Below are 15,588 nucleotides of genomic sequence, written 5' to 3'. Positions count from 1 at the left end.
AGAGAACATTCGTTTTGTTAACTTAAGAACATTAGCAAAACGTTCTTGGAACATATTTTTGTTAGTTCGGTTGGGTCCTAATCTTGGAATCTTCATTTGGACGAAGGCTACACCTTTGCTGCTTCAGTGGAGTAAATCCAATAGCATTTAATACACAATTCCAAACAAAAGGCGCTTTCTGGAAATTCCATAAAACGCCAAGCAAGAAAATATGCCTGGTCGAGAATAGTCCACGTGACAAGAGTTCCAGTAATATTTTCCATATGCGCACATTTATTATAAGACCTATTCGCTTTGAAAACACCCGCTTGCACAATACATTTTTTTCAGACTCGAACAAACCTACAATGAGGTCTTCACTAGGCGACATGCCCGTTCCACTGAAACTTCTGTACAGGACTCGATGTAGACAGTTACTGTGATTCATTTTTCCCAGAAGAGATTTCTGATACTATGATGACGCGAGTGAGAGTTATTGTTGTCATCCTACTGCTGTGCATCATCACCAGCTGGGGTAAGTGCGTGCTTGCTATTAAAATTAAGAAAAGCAGCAAAATAATTATTTAAAAGTTTTGAACGTATTTCAGGATTAGGGAGTAAATAGAAATGTCTGCTGCCCTGCCAGAACTTTCCGTAGCAATGGTTGAAAAAAATGTTGCACCCAACATAGCCACATTTTACGTTTTTTTTTATAGGCCTACTAAACATCGCTCAAAAAAGTATTGATTAATGCACACGCAGCTATCTAAGGTGATATCACTACAAACTTAAGGAAATGTGTTATGAAATTATCCTGCATTTAAAATTGTTGGTATAGAATTATTACAGCATGCGAATAATTCAAATAGGGGTCTACTTTTTTTCTTTACGTAGCCTACCTTAACGATTATGGTCCTGTAAGTTTTAACGATATTTGTGAGTGTAAATCAATGATAAATTAATTAATCCTGTAGGTTTTAACGATATTTGTGACGTGTAAATCAATAATAAATCGCTTAAGTAATGACAATGTTTATGGAATTAGAATTGTTTCATATTTCCAAATAAATAGATTATGAGCCACAAATAAATGCAAAGAGATGTGTTTGTGACAAAACATATTTCTAAATATTTTTCAGTCTCCCGCCACCAGAATATTGAAACATTTACCCCTCATTGATATAATTGTAATGCCTTTTAATGTTAGCAGCTCATTTTGCTGCATTCTTTGGTCTTCAAAAATTCTAAGATCGTTCCCCACCATAAAAACATATTTTATTTGTGAAACTAACATATCACTTGAAATGTTCTGTAAGTATGCCTGTATACCTACATGCAGGTAAAAAGATGCGCTGGTGTACAGTATCAGAGCCGGAGCAAAGAAAGTGTGCAGAGCTGGCCAAAGCACTGGTTGCTGTCCTTCCACCTGCAGCTGTCACAGCCTTCGCCCGTCTCTCATGTGTGAAAGCTTATGGCACTGCCGACTGCATTAATAAGATACGGGTGGGTGACATACAATACTACATAAGCTGAAATCTATTTTAATTATAAAAAAATATATATATAAAAAAAATCAACCCCTGAGACATAAAAGTAGGCGGTTTACATTCTCCCACCTCTCTTGTCAGGATAATAAAGCTGACCTAGTGACTCTGGATGCTGGAGAGGTGTACTCTGCAGTAAAACAGTTCGGTCTCACAGTAGTCGCAAAGGAAATCTACAGAGATGGTATCATACAAAATCCTAATGTGGTTTCAAATGCATCACACTTTGCAAGCACTAACATGTAAACATCTTCCTTTTCCACTTTCTCCTCCTCCATCTCTAAGGTGGCTGTATTCTTGCAGTCGCTGTGGTGAGGAACAATAGTTCTTTAGATATGCGCTCTTTACAGGGCAGTAAGAGCTGTCATAGTGGAGCTCGCTGGACTGCAGGTTGGAGTCTCCCTTTGGGACATCTCCTTTCTCGAAACCTCCTTCCCTGGGCAGAGGATGAGCCCCTCAGTCAGGGTAAGACAACAACCACAAATTATATATAAGCAGTGTTTTTGTTGAAATTTTTCATTATTGTTAATTGATATAACGCTGAAATAAAATATACACTCACTGGCCTATTTATTAGGTACTCCTTGCTAGTACTGCTGGACCCCCTTTTGCTTTCAGAACTGTCTAAATTCTTCATGGCAAATCAACAAGGTGCTGGAAAAATTCCTCAGAGATTTTGGTCCATATTGACATGACGTCCCAAAAGTGCTCTATTGGATTGAGATTTGGTGACTGTGGAGGTCATTTGAGTATGGTGAACTCATTGTCATGTTCAAGAAACCAGTTTGAAATGATTTGAGCTTTATGACATGGTTCATTATCCTGGAAGTAGCCATCAGAAGATGGGTACACTGTGGTCATAAAGGAATGGACATGATCAGCAACAATACTTGGGTAGGCTGTGGCATATAACAATGCTCAATTGGTACTAAGGGGTGCAAAGTGTGCCAAGAATACATCCCCCACACCATTACACCAGCAGCAGCCTGAACCGTTGATACAAGGCAGGATGGATCCATGTTTTCATGTTGTTTACGCCAAATTCTGACCCTACCATCTGAATGTCGCAGCAGAAATCAAGACTCTCAGACCAGGCAAATTGCATCCTCAGTTTCCTGTTCTTGGCTGACAGTAGTGGCACCTGGTCTGGTTTTCTGCTGCTGTAGCCCATCTGCTTCAAGGTTTGATCTGTTTTGTGTTCAGCTGCTCTTCTGCATACCTCAGTTGTGACGAGTGGTTATTTGAGTTACTGTTGCCCTTCTATCAGCTCAAACCAGTCTGGCTATTCTCCTCTGACCTCTGGCATCAACAAGGAATTTTCGCGTGCAGAACTGCTGCTCACTGGATGTTTTCTCTTTTTCGGACAATTCTCTGTAAACCCTAGTGATGGTTGTGTGTGAAAATCCCAGTAGATCAGCAGTTTCTGAAATACTCAGACCAGCCCATCTGGCACCAACAACCATGCCACGTTCAAAGTCACTTAAATCACTTTTCTTCCCCATTCTGATGCTCAGTTTGAACTTAAGTTATCTGTCCGAAATCACCCTCTATACCCTAAAATAAGGCACTATTTGAGTGGACACCGTCAGCCATTTGTAGTGGTAGTGGACGTTATCAAGTGCACTCATTCAATCCCACAATGCACCGCGATAAGGAGTGTATATCCAATGTACGTTCAACTGCTAATACCCATAATACATTTACATGTCTGACCAGAAGATGGCGCCCGCAGCTGAATCATTCATCCATCCATTTTCCAAACCGCTACAGCAAAGCGAATTTACAGGTGTAAATTCCTTTTTAATTGATTATTAAATTGTGTAATTAAGGTTTATACATAGTTTCCAAGATAAATCTATTCACAGTACTACTGGAGCTGCCAGTTTGGTACGTTTCAAATAATTATTAAACAGCAAACACACACTATAGCCCTTGTGGCGCACTCAGTGTCCGAATTCACTCACTCGTTTTTATCGCTCACTCCCTCAAGTTAGTGGACCAATGTAGGGAATGGTGAATGAGGGTATAGGGGGTGATTTCAGACACAGCCCATTTCTACATGCCTAAATGCATTGAGTTGCTGCCATGTGATTGGCTGATTAGATATTTGCGTTAACAAGGAGTTGAAAAGGTGTACCTAATACAGTTGCCAGTGAGTGTAAATATTACATGAAAATCTTAAACATCAAAATTTTAAATAAGAAATGTTGCCTTGGCAACTAACAGAAATAAAATACGTTTAAGTACTAAAATTACTAAAGCTAAAACTGAAATACAAAATTGTATTGTTTTTAGTAGTTTGTTACTTTTGAGCAAAATATGATGAAAATGAAAATGTATAATCCTGATGAAAATGTATAACTGATCCAAAAAAAGTATTGTCCGGACCTCTGCTGGGAAGGAAATACAGAGACCGGACCTCTTGGAACTTTAATTAAATACCCCTGCTCTAAAGGATTAATTCAGATAATTTACTTGGTAATTTGGATCATAACCTAGGGAGTATTGCGTCATGTTCTCCCAAACCAAACAAACAAAGTTTTCAAAACTATGTATGATTGTGTTGAGTTCCCAGTGCTCATGTTTTGACTGTTTTGTCAGCGGTTAGTGCTTTCTTCAAAGCCAGCTGTGTGCCTGGAGCAACTACAATGGCAGCCAGCCTTTGTTCCTTGTGCCAAGGTCAAAGGTCATACATTCGTCAGAAAAATTTCCATTGTGAGACATCTCACAGTGAACCATTCTACCACAACCAAGGAGCACTCAGGTTAAAATAATCCTATTTACGTCTGTATCAGTGAGTCACTGCCAAGTTACCTTTGGGATCTTTCAGTATCATTTTTTTTCTTTTAGATGTTTGCAGTCACGGGCAGGAGATGTTGCCTTTGTGGATCACACAGCTCTGGACAGCATAGACGGTTGACACAATGAACGCTCACGCAACTTTTTATTTTAACAAATTGTACATTCATTGTGTAACATTTATGCTTATATGGGTGTACTCTTGATTAAATCCTATATTCTCATTTCTATTTGATCCCTTTACTCAACAGAAAGTGAGAAAGATGAGTTCAGACTGCTGTGTGCAGATGGTACTCTTGCTCCTCTCAGCAGTTTTAGAAAGTGTAATCTTGGACGAGGCCCAGGAGGGGGTGTGGTCACACGAATGAACATCCGTAAAATTGCTCGAAAGTTTTTGGTCGCTGCCCAGGTATGTTTTGTGTTGAAGCCTAAAACTGGCACATAAGAGTGTCTGATCCGAACAACCGGTAGTGTAAAGTGTCTCCATCTCTTTTTATTTATTTGCTGAGCAAAGAGCAGGGGTGTCCAAACTCGGTCCTGGAGGGCCACTGTCCTGCAGAGTTTAGCTTCTACTTGCCTCTACACACCTCCCTGGAAGTTTCTAGTATGCCTAGTAAGACCTTGATTAGCTGGTTCAGGTGTGTTTAATTGGGGTTGGAGCTAAACTTTGCAGGACAGTGGCCCTCTAGGAGCAGGACTGGACACCCCTGGCAAAGAGATGCAAAGTGTCATGTATGCAGGACACATAACTGTAAAATTAAAACATAACTATTACTAATATATTGTTCATTAATTGCAAACTCAAACCTGACACAAACCCAGAATCTTATAGTACATGGAAAAACTTATCTTAAAGGGGTGTAAAATGAAAATTCTGTCATCATTTACTCATCCTCATTTCATTCCAAATCTGTATGACTTTTTTTCTTCTGTCCAACATAAATGATACTTTGATTAAAGGGTTAGTTCACCCAAAAATTATCCCATAATTTACTTACCCTCAATCCATCCTAGATGTATATCACTTTTTTCTTTCAGCCAAACACAATCAGAGTTATATTAAAAAACATCCTGGCTATTCCACACTTTATAATGGGAGTGAACGGAACCCTAGATTTTGAAGCCCAAAAAAGCACATCCATCCATCATAAAAGTAATCCACACGGCTTCAAGGTGTTAATAAAGGCCGTCTGAAGTGAAGCAATGCATTTTTGTAAGAAAAATATCCATATATATAACTTTATAAACTATAATCACTGGCTTCCAGTAACGGCCGTACGCAAGTCTAGTTCCGGGGGAAGAGTGACCTCTGACCTGACGCATGATGTATTGACGAATGCGGAAGTGCAGAAGATAGATCAAAACAAAACACTGGTCACAAATTAGAAGTCTAAAACAAGAATTTTAAAGAGAAATGTCAAAGGATTTAATAGAAGAGGAGCTTGAGTTTGTTGCCCAGCCCTATTTGTTTGAATCACGAGAGGCGTCTTCTCTAACCTAAACTTGCGCTACTCCTACATCCTACGTCATACGTCGGGTCAGAGGTCACTCTTCCGCTGGAACTCAACTTACAGCCATTACTGGAAGCCAGTGATTATAGTTTTTAAAAAAAATTCTTACAAAAACACATCGCTTTGCTTCAGAAGGCATTTATTAACCCACAGGAGTTGTATGGATTACTTTTATGATGGATGGATGTGCTTTTTTTTGGGCCTCAAAATCTTGGGTACCATTTACTCCCATCATAAAGCTTGAAAGAGCCAGGATATTTTTTAATATAACTCTGATTGAGTTTGGCTGAAAGAAGTCTTATACATCTAGTATATAATTATGGGATAATTTAAATTTTTGGGTACACTAACCCTTTAATGTCCCAGTGAGTTAATTTTTGGGATAGGGTGATTGGGGGAACTAACCCTTTAACAGACAGATGGTGATGAGGTTCCTGCCAATGTTCCTTAATAACGTTATTGGTATCTTGGCAGGAAATACTGATATCAGTATCTTATGAGAGAGAAAAAAAAAATTAACTTTGCTGCTTCTTTTTTTTTCTGTATTTTCTTTTGAAGATGTCATTTGGTTGGAGGGGAAGGGAGCGTCAGCGTTTCCAGCTGTTTGAATCAGCAACCTATGGTGGGAGTGACCTTCTCTTCAAAGATGTGACTGAGAAATTATTAGTTCTGTTGGAAGACATGGATATGAGCCAAGTTCTTGGACTGGACTATGTGGCCTTGCTCAAGGGCCTTGGACATGAAGGTGAAAGATTGCTTCCCCTCTGTACCTTTTAATCTTTGAAATGATAAGCTCAGACTTTAATTTGTGTGTGTGTGTGGTTAGGTAGCTCGCTGGAGGACAGTGTGGTGAGGTGGTGCTGTATAAGTCATGCTGAACAGAAGAAATGTGAGCAGTGGGCTCTTAACATAAAGTCAGATCCTCTGGTGTGTGTAAAAGCCTCATCTATGAGTGACTGCATTGAGAAGATCAAGGTCCAGTAAGACAAATTTTCAGCAATTGTGATTTATGATTAAACAAACATCATTTTATTTATTTATCATTATATTATTTTATTTTATTTTATATAAAAAAAATAATGCAGAATACAGTTTCATAACCAAAAATATTTATGACTTTTTGAGTTTTCTGAGTTTACCTCTCATTTGCAGATTTTCAGTGTTATTTTAGTATTACTATAGTATTTATTAATATTTTGAATTAGCTTTTATTTTTATATTTTCAACATTCATTTTCATTCAATTTAAGTTTTATTCGTTTTATTAGGGTTTTTTTGTAATATTTCTATTTATTTTTTTATTAATTTGTTTATTTCAATTTTAGTTATTTTAGTACTCCTACTTAAACCTATTTTATTTAAGTTATTTGCCAAGGCAACATTTCCTAAATTAATTAAAGTGTTTTGAAATGAAGTTTTTTATCTAATATTTATATTTTATTTTATTTCACATTTACTTAAATTAACGAAAATATTTTTTTTAATAATTTTGGTTTTCGACATCTATACTAACATTGGTGATCGTCTTGGTATCAGTGCCTAAAACAGAATCAATTGTTAATTTTCACAGAGGGATGAGGTGGATGCTGTTTCTCTGGATGCCACTCATGCTTTCATAGCTGGGAAATGTGGCCTTGTCCCTGTTGTGACTGAATATTATGGTATGTAAAACATCCAGACTCATACTTACTCATGTCTTCAAGTTCATCTCACCCAGATTTCTTTTTCTCTTTGCTGGTTGATTTGAAATTTAGGAGAGAAATGTGACATTCCTGAAAGAGCTGGTGGCCATTTTGAGAGTGATGGTAATAAGAAATAAAACAAGTTTAACATAAATGATGCATCCCTATTATTATGTCTTTACAACATAATTGTCTCTGCAGAATTACCATCAGTGTATGGTGTGGCAGTTGTACGTCGGACAAGCCGGAGTTTATATTTTGGAAGCCTGGGCGGTAGACGCTCTTGCCATGGTCACATGTACAGCCCTGCTGGCTGGGTTTTACCTGTAAGACACATGCTTAGCACAGAGCACAACAGCAGCGCCCCATGTGAACCGAATAATGGTACTACATGTTCCTCTCTATTGTATCTTTATCAGATAGTTTAAATATAATATTTTAGTTACTTACATTTAAAGAGAACCTATTATGCCTTTTACAAAGTCTTTAATTTTTTGGGTCTTGTTCTTGAATGTACAAAAAAACACATTATTTTCCACATATTTTACATTGTTGCAGCACCTCTCTTCTCAGTCTGTCAGTAACGCTCTGTTTAGTTCCTGTCTCTATGAAGCCCCGCCTTCCGAAAAGAGCAATGTGCTCTGATTGGTTGGCTGGATCAGTGTGTTGTCATTGGTCAACCAGTTCGAGAATGTTTCTGAAATGTCACGCCCCTTACCATAACTACGTTTTTGGACATGACGACAAAACACTACTAACACTAACTCAACCAGGCCTCACCCCCTTTATTTTGCGTATGCCTTGAGCAGGAATTATTTAAATGAGGGATATTGTGATGTGTACTTTCCCGGAAGAAAACTCAAGACTACAATCGAGGCTTTTCAGGGAGTTTAGACCTTTTTTATGCTCAAACATTACACACTAAAGAAAGCTGAAAATGTAAAAAAGCATTATAGGTCCTCTTTAATGTAACTCGCTCTGTTTTTCAGTGTATGCTGAGGTGTTTTGGAAAGGTTGTTTGCCAGGAGGTCAAGGCAATCTATGTAAGGTGTGTATGGGTGGGACTGAGGAAGCTGCCACCAAAAGGTGTGCTGACAACCATAATGAGCGTTACTATGGCAATATGGGTGCATTAAGGTGAGGAATTGGTGTTTGGCACTGTTCAAATAAAATGGTATACAGGAAATATGTCTGATCACCCATTGCTAATGTACTATAGTGCAGTCATACAGCTTTGCATGCTTTTAAATGTCTTTTACTCCAGATGCTTGGTTGGAGACTCCAGTGGGAAGAGTTTTGGAGATGTGGCCTTTATGGAACACCACAATCTGGAGAGCAACATTGAACGTAAGATGTACGCACTGAGAAATGTCATCGGTATAAATCTCATTGGTAATATGTGTGATATATTTGATGTACAGGTCTACACAGCAGTGGCTGGGCAGAGGGTTGGCTCACTTGGGACTTTGAGCTGCTTTGCAGCGATGGCAGTCGGGCTCCTCTGACAGAATGGAAGACCTGTAACTTAGGGGCAGTCCCTCCGAATATTGTTATGACACGTCCTGTTCTTACATCTCGCATTTATGACCTCTTAATGAAGTCGCAGGTCTGTACACTGAAATTATAGTCATCTGATTGATTTGAGAGTCTTTTAGAATCCAAATACTGATGTGTTTTGTGTTTTAGGAAACCATAGCAGCTCGTCCAGATACTGGGTTCCACCTGTTTGAGTCTCAGAAGTATGGAGAGAGTGACCTGCTCTTTAAAGATGCTACAAAGTGCCTCGTTCACACCAGTCACATGGACTATCGCACCATACTGGGAGACGAGTTCTATTCACAGGCTGAAAGCATCTTTAACTGCACACACTCAAGTAAAAATTAAAAAAAGAAAAACGAATAAAAAAACCCCGAATTATTTTTATATGCATTGCATACCAATTATTTGTTTGCATTTATAGTATTAAGATCACTGGATATTTAAAAGAGTTTGATTCCATAAAAATGCACATAGATAAGTAAAATGTCTCTTTTTTTTTCAATTATTATTCATGCTTATTTTAATTGAGACTTTAATTTTTTTTTTGACAGATATCTTACAGTTCTGCAATCAAGATGTGTGCAGCATATTCTGAACAACCTAGATGAAATGGCAGTTATGACAATGTTAAAAAGAATCATATGTATATGATTTCTATCATTCCTGACATACAATAAAATACTCTTTGAATATATATTTTATATCTGTGAGTGCAATAGAGTTTATCAATTTCATCAAGGAACACAGATGGAGGTGTTTCAGCGTGCCAAAAAATACGGACGTTCACTGAACTACATTTACCATCATGCACTTGTGTAACAACACGGAAGTTGTTGTTTTGACCGCTACAGCTACTGTATTAATGTTTACGAAACAGAAGAGTTTTGGTGCCGAGGATTTTATTAATACAGGTGCGTTATTAAAGTAATTAGTTGTACATCTGAAATATATGTTAAAATATACATTCGCGCGTGGCATAATGTCCATGGCGTGTTTATTATTGTCCTAGCTTACTTGACATTTAAATCAAGTAAGCTTAATACAATGAGTTGGTCACATACATTTCACCTACTTTTTTTTTAAGTTTTACTCAAAACAAAGGGACGTAACGAAACTGAATTAACTGATTTGACTATTTTATCATTACATTTATAACGTAATAATTGACTTAATGGGCGAACACCACTGAATGCACTGGACAAGATTCATGTTCAGTTAAATTACTATGATGCAATTAATTTCATACACTTTTAAAGCCTTGCATTTTAAGTTTCATACGATGTCATACTCTATTACAGACCAATCTTTGTGCTCCAGTAATGGAAACATGTATATTATTTTGAAATTATATGTATTTCATTTCATTTCATTTGAATTTTTTTTTTTTTTTTGCGTCAAACACTTCAATGACACACACATACACACACACACACACACACACACACACACATATATATATATATATATATATATATATATATATTCAGTTTTATTTATTTATTATTTATTATGTACAACTTAATTAGTACGTGTTTCAGACCATAACATTTAATGGTAAAATTTATTGAATAGTTGACAAACCATTGTGCAGAACACTTCATTGTTGATAAAGAGTTGTTTGTTGTTATCTGCTGTTGTATGAACAGGTCTATAGATGCTGTTGCCATGGAGATCCCTGCCTCCACGTGTGGCAGTGGGAAGATGTGCTTTTACAATACAAGCTACTGTACAACGATTTGTTCCTGCAAGTAGCTCAATTGACTCCAGTGCTCTGGAACAACTCCAGGCCTTTGTGTCACAGGCTTCACGGCTGTTCGTGATAAGCGGTGCTGGACTCTCCACTGAATCTGGAATTCCAGACTATAGATCAGAGGGTGTGGGACTGTATGCACGGACTAACAGGCGGCCTATGCAACACTCAGAGTTTGTGCGCAGTGCGAAATCAAGGCAGCGATACTGGGCACGGAACTACGTGGGGTGGCCGCAGTTCTCTTCACACCAGCCTAATTCAGCACATTTAGCATTAAGGGACTGGGAGGAAAAGGGAAAATTGCACTGGCTTGTTACTCAGAATGTAGATGCCTTACACTTAAAAGCTGGACAACAGAGACTTACTGAACTTCATGGATCTACACACAGGTAACTACTACATCTACACACAGTTCTACACACAAACAGTCAAGTCACCTTTATACAATGCAGATTGTTTCAAAGCAGCTTCACAATAATAAAAAAAAGAAAAGAACAGAATCAATAATGCAAACTTCATCAAATATGAGACAAATTCACATCCTGCTGTAAAGCAACTATAAAAAGACCATAGTGTCATTATTCAGCTCAATAGTAATAATGATAATGTTTTATTAATAAAGTACCTTTCCCAGGCTCAAGGTACTACCGAGGGGTAGCTATATGTTGAATATTACTGGACCAAGAACGGAACCCTGAGGAACACCTTGAGTGAGAGGGGAAGATTTGAAGTTGTGAATAGAAATGAATAATTGTCAATTAGTGAGATATGATGTGAACCATGAAAGAGCTCAAGTCAGTTCAGTGTTGGTTCAGTTCAGTTTAATAACAGTGTCAAATTCATCAATTATGAAACAAATAAAATTTCAGCTGTAAAGCAGCTCTACAGAAAACAATAGTGCCGTCATCTAGCTCAATTTGTTGTTTGCTATTGCTGCAATCTCATGTGAGTGACAGTTTGATCCCACCCTTACACTGGTAAACACATCATCCCTTCATGCAAATTTATGTTTTGTCTGCTCTTAGGGTTGTGTGTTTAGACTGCGGCCAACTGACTCCACGTGCCGAGCTTCAGAAGCGTTTTGCAGCTTTGAACCCTGGCTGGGAAGCGAGTGCATGTGCTGTGGCCCCAGATGGAGATGTGTTTCTGGAGGATGAGCAGGTGTTGAACTTCAGAGTACCTGCATGTGATGCCTGTGGCGGTGTACTCAAACCCGAGGTGACCTTCTTTGGTGATGTAGTGAACCGGACTACAGTTCACTTTGTGCATAACAAGCTGGCTGAGTCTGATGCAGTGCTTGTGGCTGGATCTTCTCTTCAGGTGAGTAATGTTTCATCAATATCACTTACTATTTACTAGTTACTAAAACATTTACCATGTGCCTAGAACAGGGTTACTCATTCCTGCTCACTGGCTGCCATCTAATGATGTAACATACATATGGGGGTCAGAACAGAATTATTGCTCATTCAGAGTTTTTTAAGTGTATCCATACCTTTAAGAGATGAAACTCCCAGGATTATAATAGTTAACTAAAACCATAAAAATGTATGTTACTTGAAATAAAATAAATGTTAACTTAAATAAAATAAAATATAAAAAAACTTTTTTATTTCAGCTTGTTGTAAAGGTAACATTTCTCATAATTTTGTTTAACTTGATTTGCTAAAATAAAAATAAAACTGAAATAAAAATTAATAAACAGGCATAATAATATACAGACATTTATTACGAATATGGGGTCACTGAACCACCCCACACTCTTAAATTAATGCAATTAGACACACTAAAAAAAACTTTATTTATTTTTTTTTGCATTTCACCTCTTCTCTAGCTTGCTTCCTAATCTAGTTGTCTAGCAAACTTGGCATTGTATATTATAAATATTGTTGGCTAAATTGCTTGACAAGTTGATTTTGTTCCTCTTTTGTGAATCACTTTGGATCTGCTAAATGCATAAATGACAAAAACGCACAACAAAATTACTAAAACTTTAAAATAAAAATAAAATTAAAATGGAAACTATATAAATAAAAACTAATTCAAAATATTAAATAAAAACTATAATAGTATCTCAATGATACTTAAATAACAATAATCCTCGCTACTAGATCCAACCCTACTCCAGTGCATCTTATTGTAATTTTCAAATAAAAAGTACTTGAGTAGTTGGTTCAGGTGTGTTTGACTAGAGTTTGAACTAGTTAATGAGTATCCCTGACCTAGATAAGGCAAATAATTTTCTATTCCTTGACTTTTGGGAAAGTAAAGGCATCTGGTTTCCTTTTTCAGGTTTTTTCTGGGTACCGTTTTCTACTTGCTGCTAGTGAAAGAAAACTTCCAATAGCCATCGTGAATATAGGACCTACAAGAGCTGATCATCTCACTGACATCAGGGTGAGTGCTCGTTGTGGAGAAGTGCTGCCAGCCATTCAACTCAACTGAGAAACGGACTCTTTTCCTTGAAGCTATTCTGAACCGCAACACTCGATCCACAGCTCATCACAAGATTACTGGAACATAGTTTTGGTTTGTTTCTAGGCTGCTTGCATAATACAACAGATCTCTACCTCAAGTGACAAAATGTAACATATTCACACATTCTTGGTTTGTAAGCTAGAGTTTAAAGTGCAATACAGAATAAGGCATCGGCACAAACGAGTTGTTTAAATAATATCTTTAAAATTATAAAGTGGGTTCATAGGGACATCTGGGACAGCTCCTCAAGAATCAATGTGGGAAACATAGTAGTGATGACGTTCTAAATGAGCTGTATAGATTATAAGGTCTTGTTTTTATTTAATAATGGTAGTTTTATTAAATATTAATCACTATTATTTATATATTTTGATTATGAATATAAATATAAGTGAATGTATCAGGATGTTTTTAAAATGTTAATCATTTGTTCTGCCTGAAAATAAAAGTCAAGTCAAACCAATTGTATTTGTATAGCACTTTTCACAATACACATTTAAAATGATGATGGTAAGGTTTATAATATCTTAATATCTATAGTCAAAATATATTTTGCAGATTAGAGCTGTGCTATAATATAGTTTATGTTTTGTGATGATATGAACAATCAAGCAGTTGAGATTTGGTATAGTAGTGTATAACATACTGTGTGTATGCAGATAAAGTTGGAATTTGAAAAGGACATTTTTTAATTAATTTTTTTTTAATATATATTATTGTGTTTATTAGCACCGTTTTTTTTGTTTTGTTTTTTTTTGTACCAGTATCCTAGGTAATCTTAAGTCAGTTGTACTCAACCAAGGGTCTGGAAACACAAATACATAGTAGCTTCATAGAAATAAATATTTATTGCTTTGAACAAAGGGGGGCTTTGGAGTCAAAAAGGTTGAGATCCACTGCCTTGTTTTATTGTTTTCAACACTATGCACACATTATTATATGTTGTTTGGTACCAAATCTATGAAATGCATAAATGATACTGAAAATATGTGGTGCGTGGAAAAAGAAATTAAACGAATAAACCATTAATGTAATGTGTTTCTGAGAAAATACATATTTACAATTGTAACAATGACAAAATAACAATACTAAAAAGAAACATAAATCAAGTTTATTCAAAGGGTCACAGAGGGCAAAGTGACCGCATCCCTAGAAAAGCAGAGATCAGTCAGAACTGTCTGTTTGTTAAATCTCTCTCTCAAATGCTCCGTCCATCGTTGCATATGACTTTGTACTTCTGACCACAGCTCCTCAGGAACACTAAATGAATAAAGACAACAGCGATGATTTATGTCATGTATTTGCCACGTGACCCAAACAGTGCACACCACCAGTGGTGTCATACACAGACAGTTCCCAAATCCCTTAGTTTGGTCAAACCAGTAGGAGGCTGGATAACCTAACAAGATTCCAAAGAGAGTACACAAGTTCCAGTCATTATACAACTCCTCTCCCAACATAATCACTGAGGAGCCTTCGTCCAGCTCATTCATGAAGAATCCTGAAAGACTTCTGATCATATCTTCAGTTCTCTTTTCCAAGCCAGCCAAGACAGGTTGTTTTCTTGAGGGACATACATCAATCAGAAGGAGACTTTTGCTTTGGAGCAGTTCATCCAGGTGGGACTGAACAGTGGCAGGGTTAAAAATGAATGTGTTGTCATCAATGGACAGTATCCGTAGTGGACTGGTTACAACTCCAGACTCCTGTAGTGAACTGAGGTACAGGTGAAGCTGTTCTGGAGATGCTGCATTACTGTCGTACAACAGCGCTGGTTTGATGCCCAGATCCACAGCCATTATTTGAACAGTCACATCAAGACATGTAGACGGAGATAAACGTTTCTTTCGAGGACACAATAACTTCTGTGCGGCCGAAATGAGCATTTCTGAGGCAATCATTGCGCCCCTTTCTATGGACACATATAATTCAAAATAATACTTTGTTGACAGCAGGACACACAATATAAATTGTTCACCAGTTATTTAAAGAAGGCTCGCATTTTAGCATTGGTCAGGTCCATAGTAGTGGTGTTGTTGAAAGACATTTTTATCTACTCGGTGTTTTAACGAATCGAGTAAATGATTCATTGAATTGTTCATAACACAAAAGATTCATTTTTCATACTTGCAAAATGAGCACTGAAAGAATCGTTTTGTTGAATATGATTCAAAAGATTCGAGTCACTGGGGTGAATCAAAATCTCTTCTTTTAACATCCTGTTAAAAGTTCAAACAAGTTAAAAGTGTTTCAAAATACAATTATGAAACAAATTGAACTTGAACATAGATTTAGCCTCAGGGCAGA

The 15,588-nt window shown here is 37.1% G+C and overlaps 3 protein-coding genes across 3 annotated transcripts; 2 read left to right on the top strand and 1 right to left on the bottom strand.

The window, feature by feature from the left end:
• The first annotated feature begins 207 nt into the window (after window positions 1–207).
• On the top strand, window positions 208–9,754 carry sxph (saxiphilin). The gene is made up of 17 exons (XM_051896881.1): window positions 208–514; window positions 1,319–1,482; window positions 1,608–1,707; window positions 1,809–1,988; window positions 4,125–4,287; window positions 4,374–4,438; window positions 4,574–4,731; window positions 6,392–6,578; window positions 6,660–6,808; window positions 7,403–7,493; window positions 7,587–7,637; window positions 7,716–7,898; window positions 8,504–8,651; window positions 8,779–8,861; window positions 8,936–9,120; window positions 9,201–9,387; window positions 9,605–9,754. The coding sequence occupies exons 1-17, from the start codon at window positions 454–456 to the stop codon at window positions 9,646–9,648; spliced, it is 2,199 nt and encodes a 732-aa protein (XP_051752841.1). The 5' UTR covers window positions 208–453; the 3' UTR covers window positions 9,649–9,754.
• Window positions 9,755–9,806: 52 nt separating this feature from the next.
• On the top strand, window positions 9,807–14,319 carry sirt4 (sirtuin 4). Its single transcript, XM_051896884.1, has 4 exons — window positions 9,807–9,964; window positions 10,700–11,192; window positions 11,829–12,123; window positions 13,096–14,319. The coding sequence occupies exons 2-4, from the start codon at window positions 10,708–10,710 to the stop codon at window positions 13,246–13,248; spliced, it is 933 nt and encodes a 310-aa protein (XP_051752844.1). The 5' UTR covers window positions 9,807–9,964; window positions 10,700–10,707; the 3' UTR covers window positions 13,249–14,319.
• On the bottom strand, window positions 14,168–15,555 carry c6h1orf74 (chromosome 6 C1orf74 homolog). The gene has a single exon (XM_051896885.1). The coding sequence runs from the start codon at window positions 15,180–15,182 to the stop codon at window positions 14,397–14,399; it is 786 nt and encodes a 261-aa protein (XP_051752845.1). The 5' UTR covers window positions 15,183–15,555; the 3' UTR covers window positions 14,168–14,396.
• Window positions 15,556–15,588: the final 33 nt, after the last annotated feature.

The sequence above is a fragment of the Ctenopharyngodon idella genome, chromosome 6 (assembly GCF_019924925.1).
Source record: "Ctenopharyngodon idella isolate HZGC_01 chromosome 6, HZGC01, whole genome shotgun sequence".
Lineage (NCBI taxonomy): Eukaryota > Metazoa > Chordata > Actinopteri > Cypriniformes > Xenocyprididae > Ctenopharyngodon > Ctenopharyngodon idella.
The sequence above is the reverse complement of the archived record's forward strand: the minus strand, read 5'-3'. Positions and strand labels throughout refer to the sequence as shown.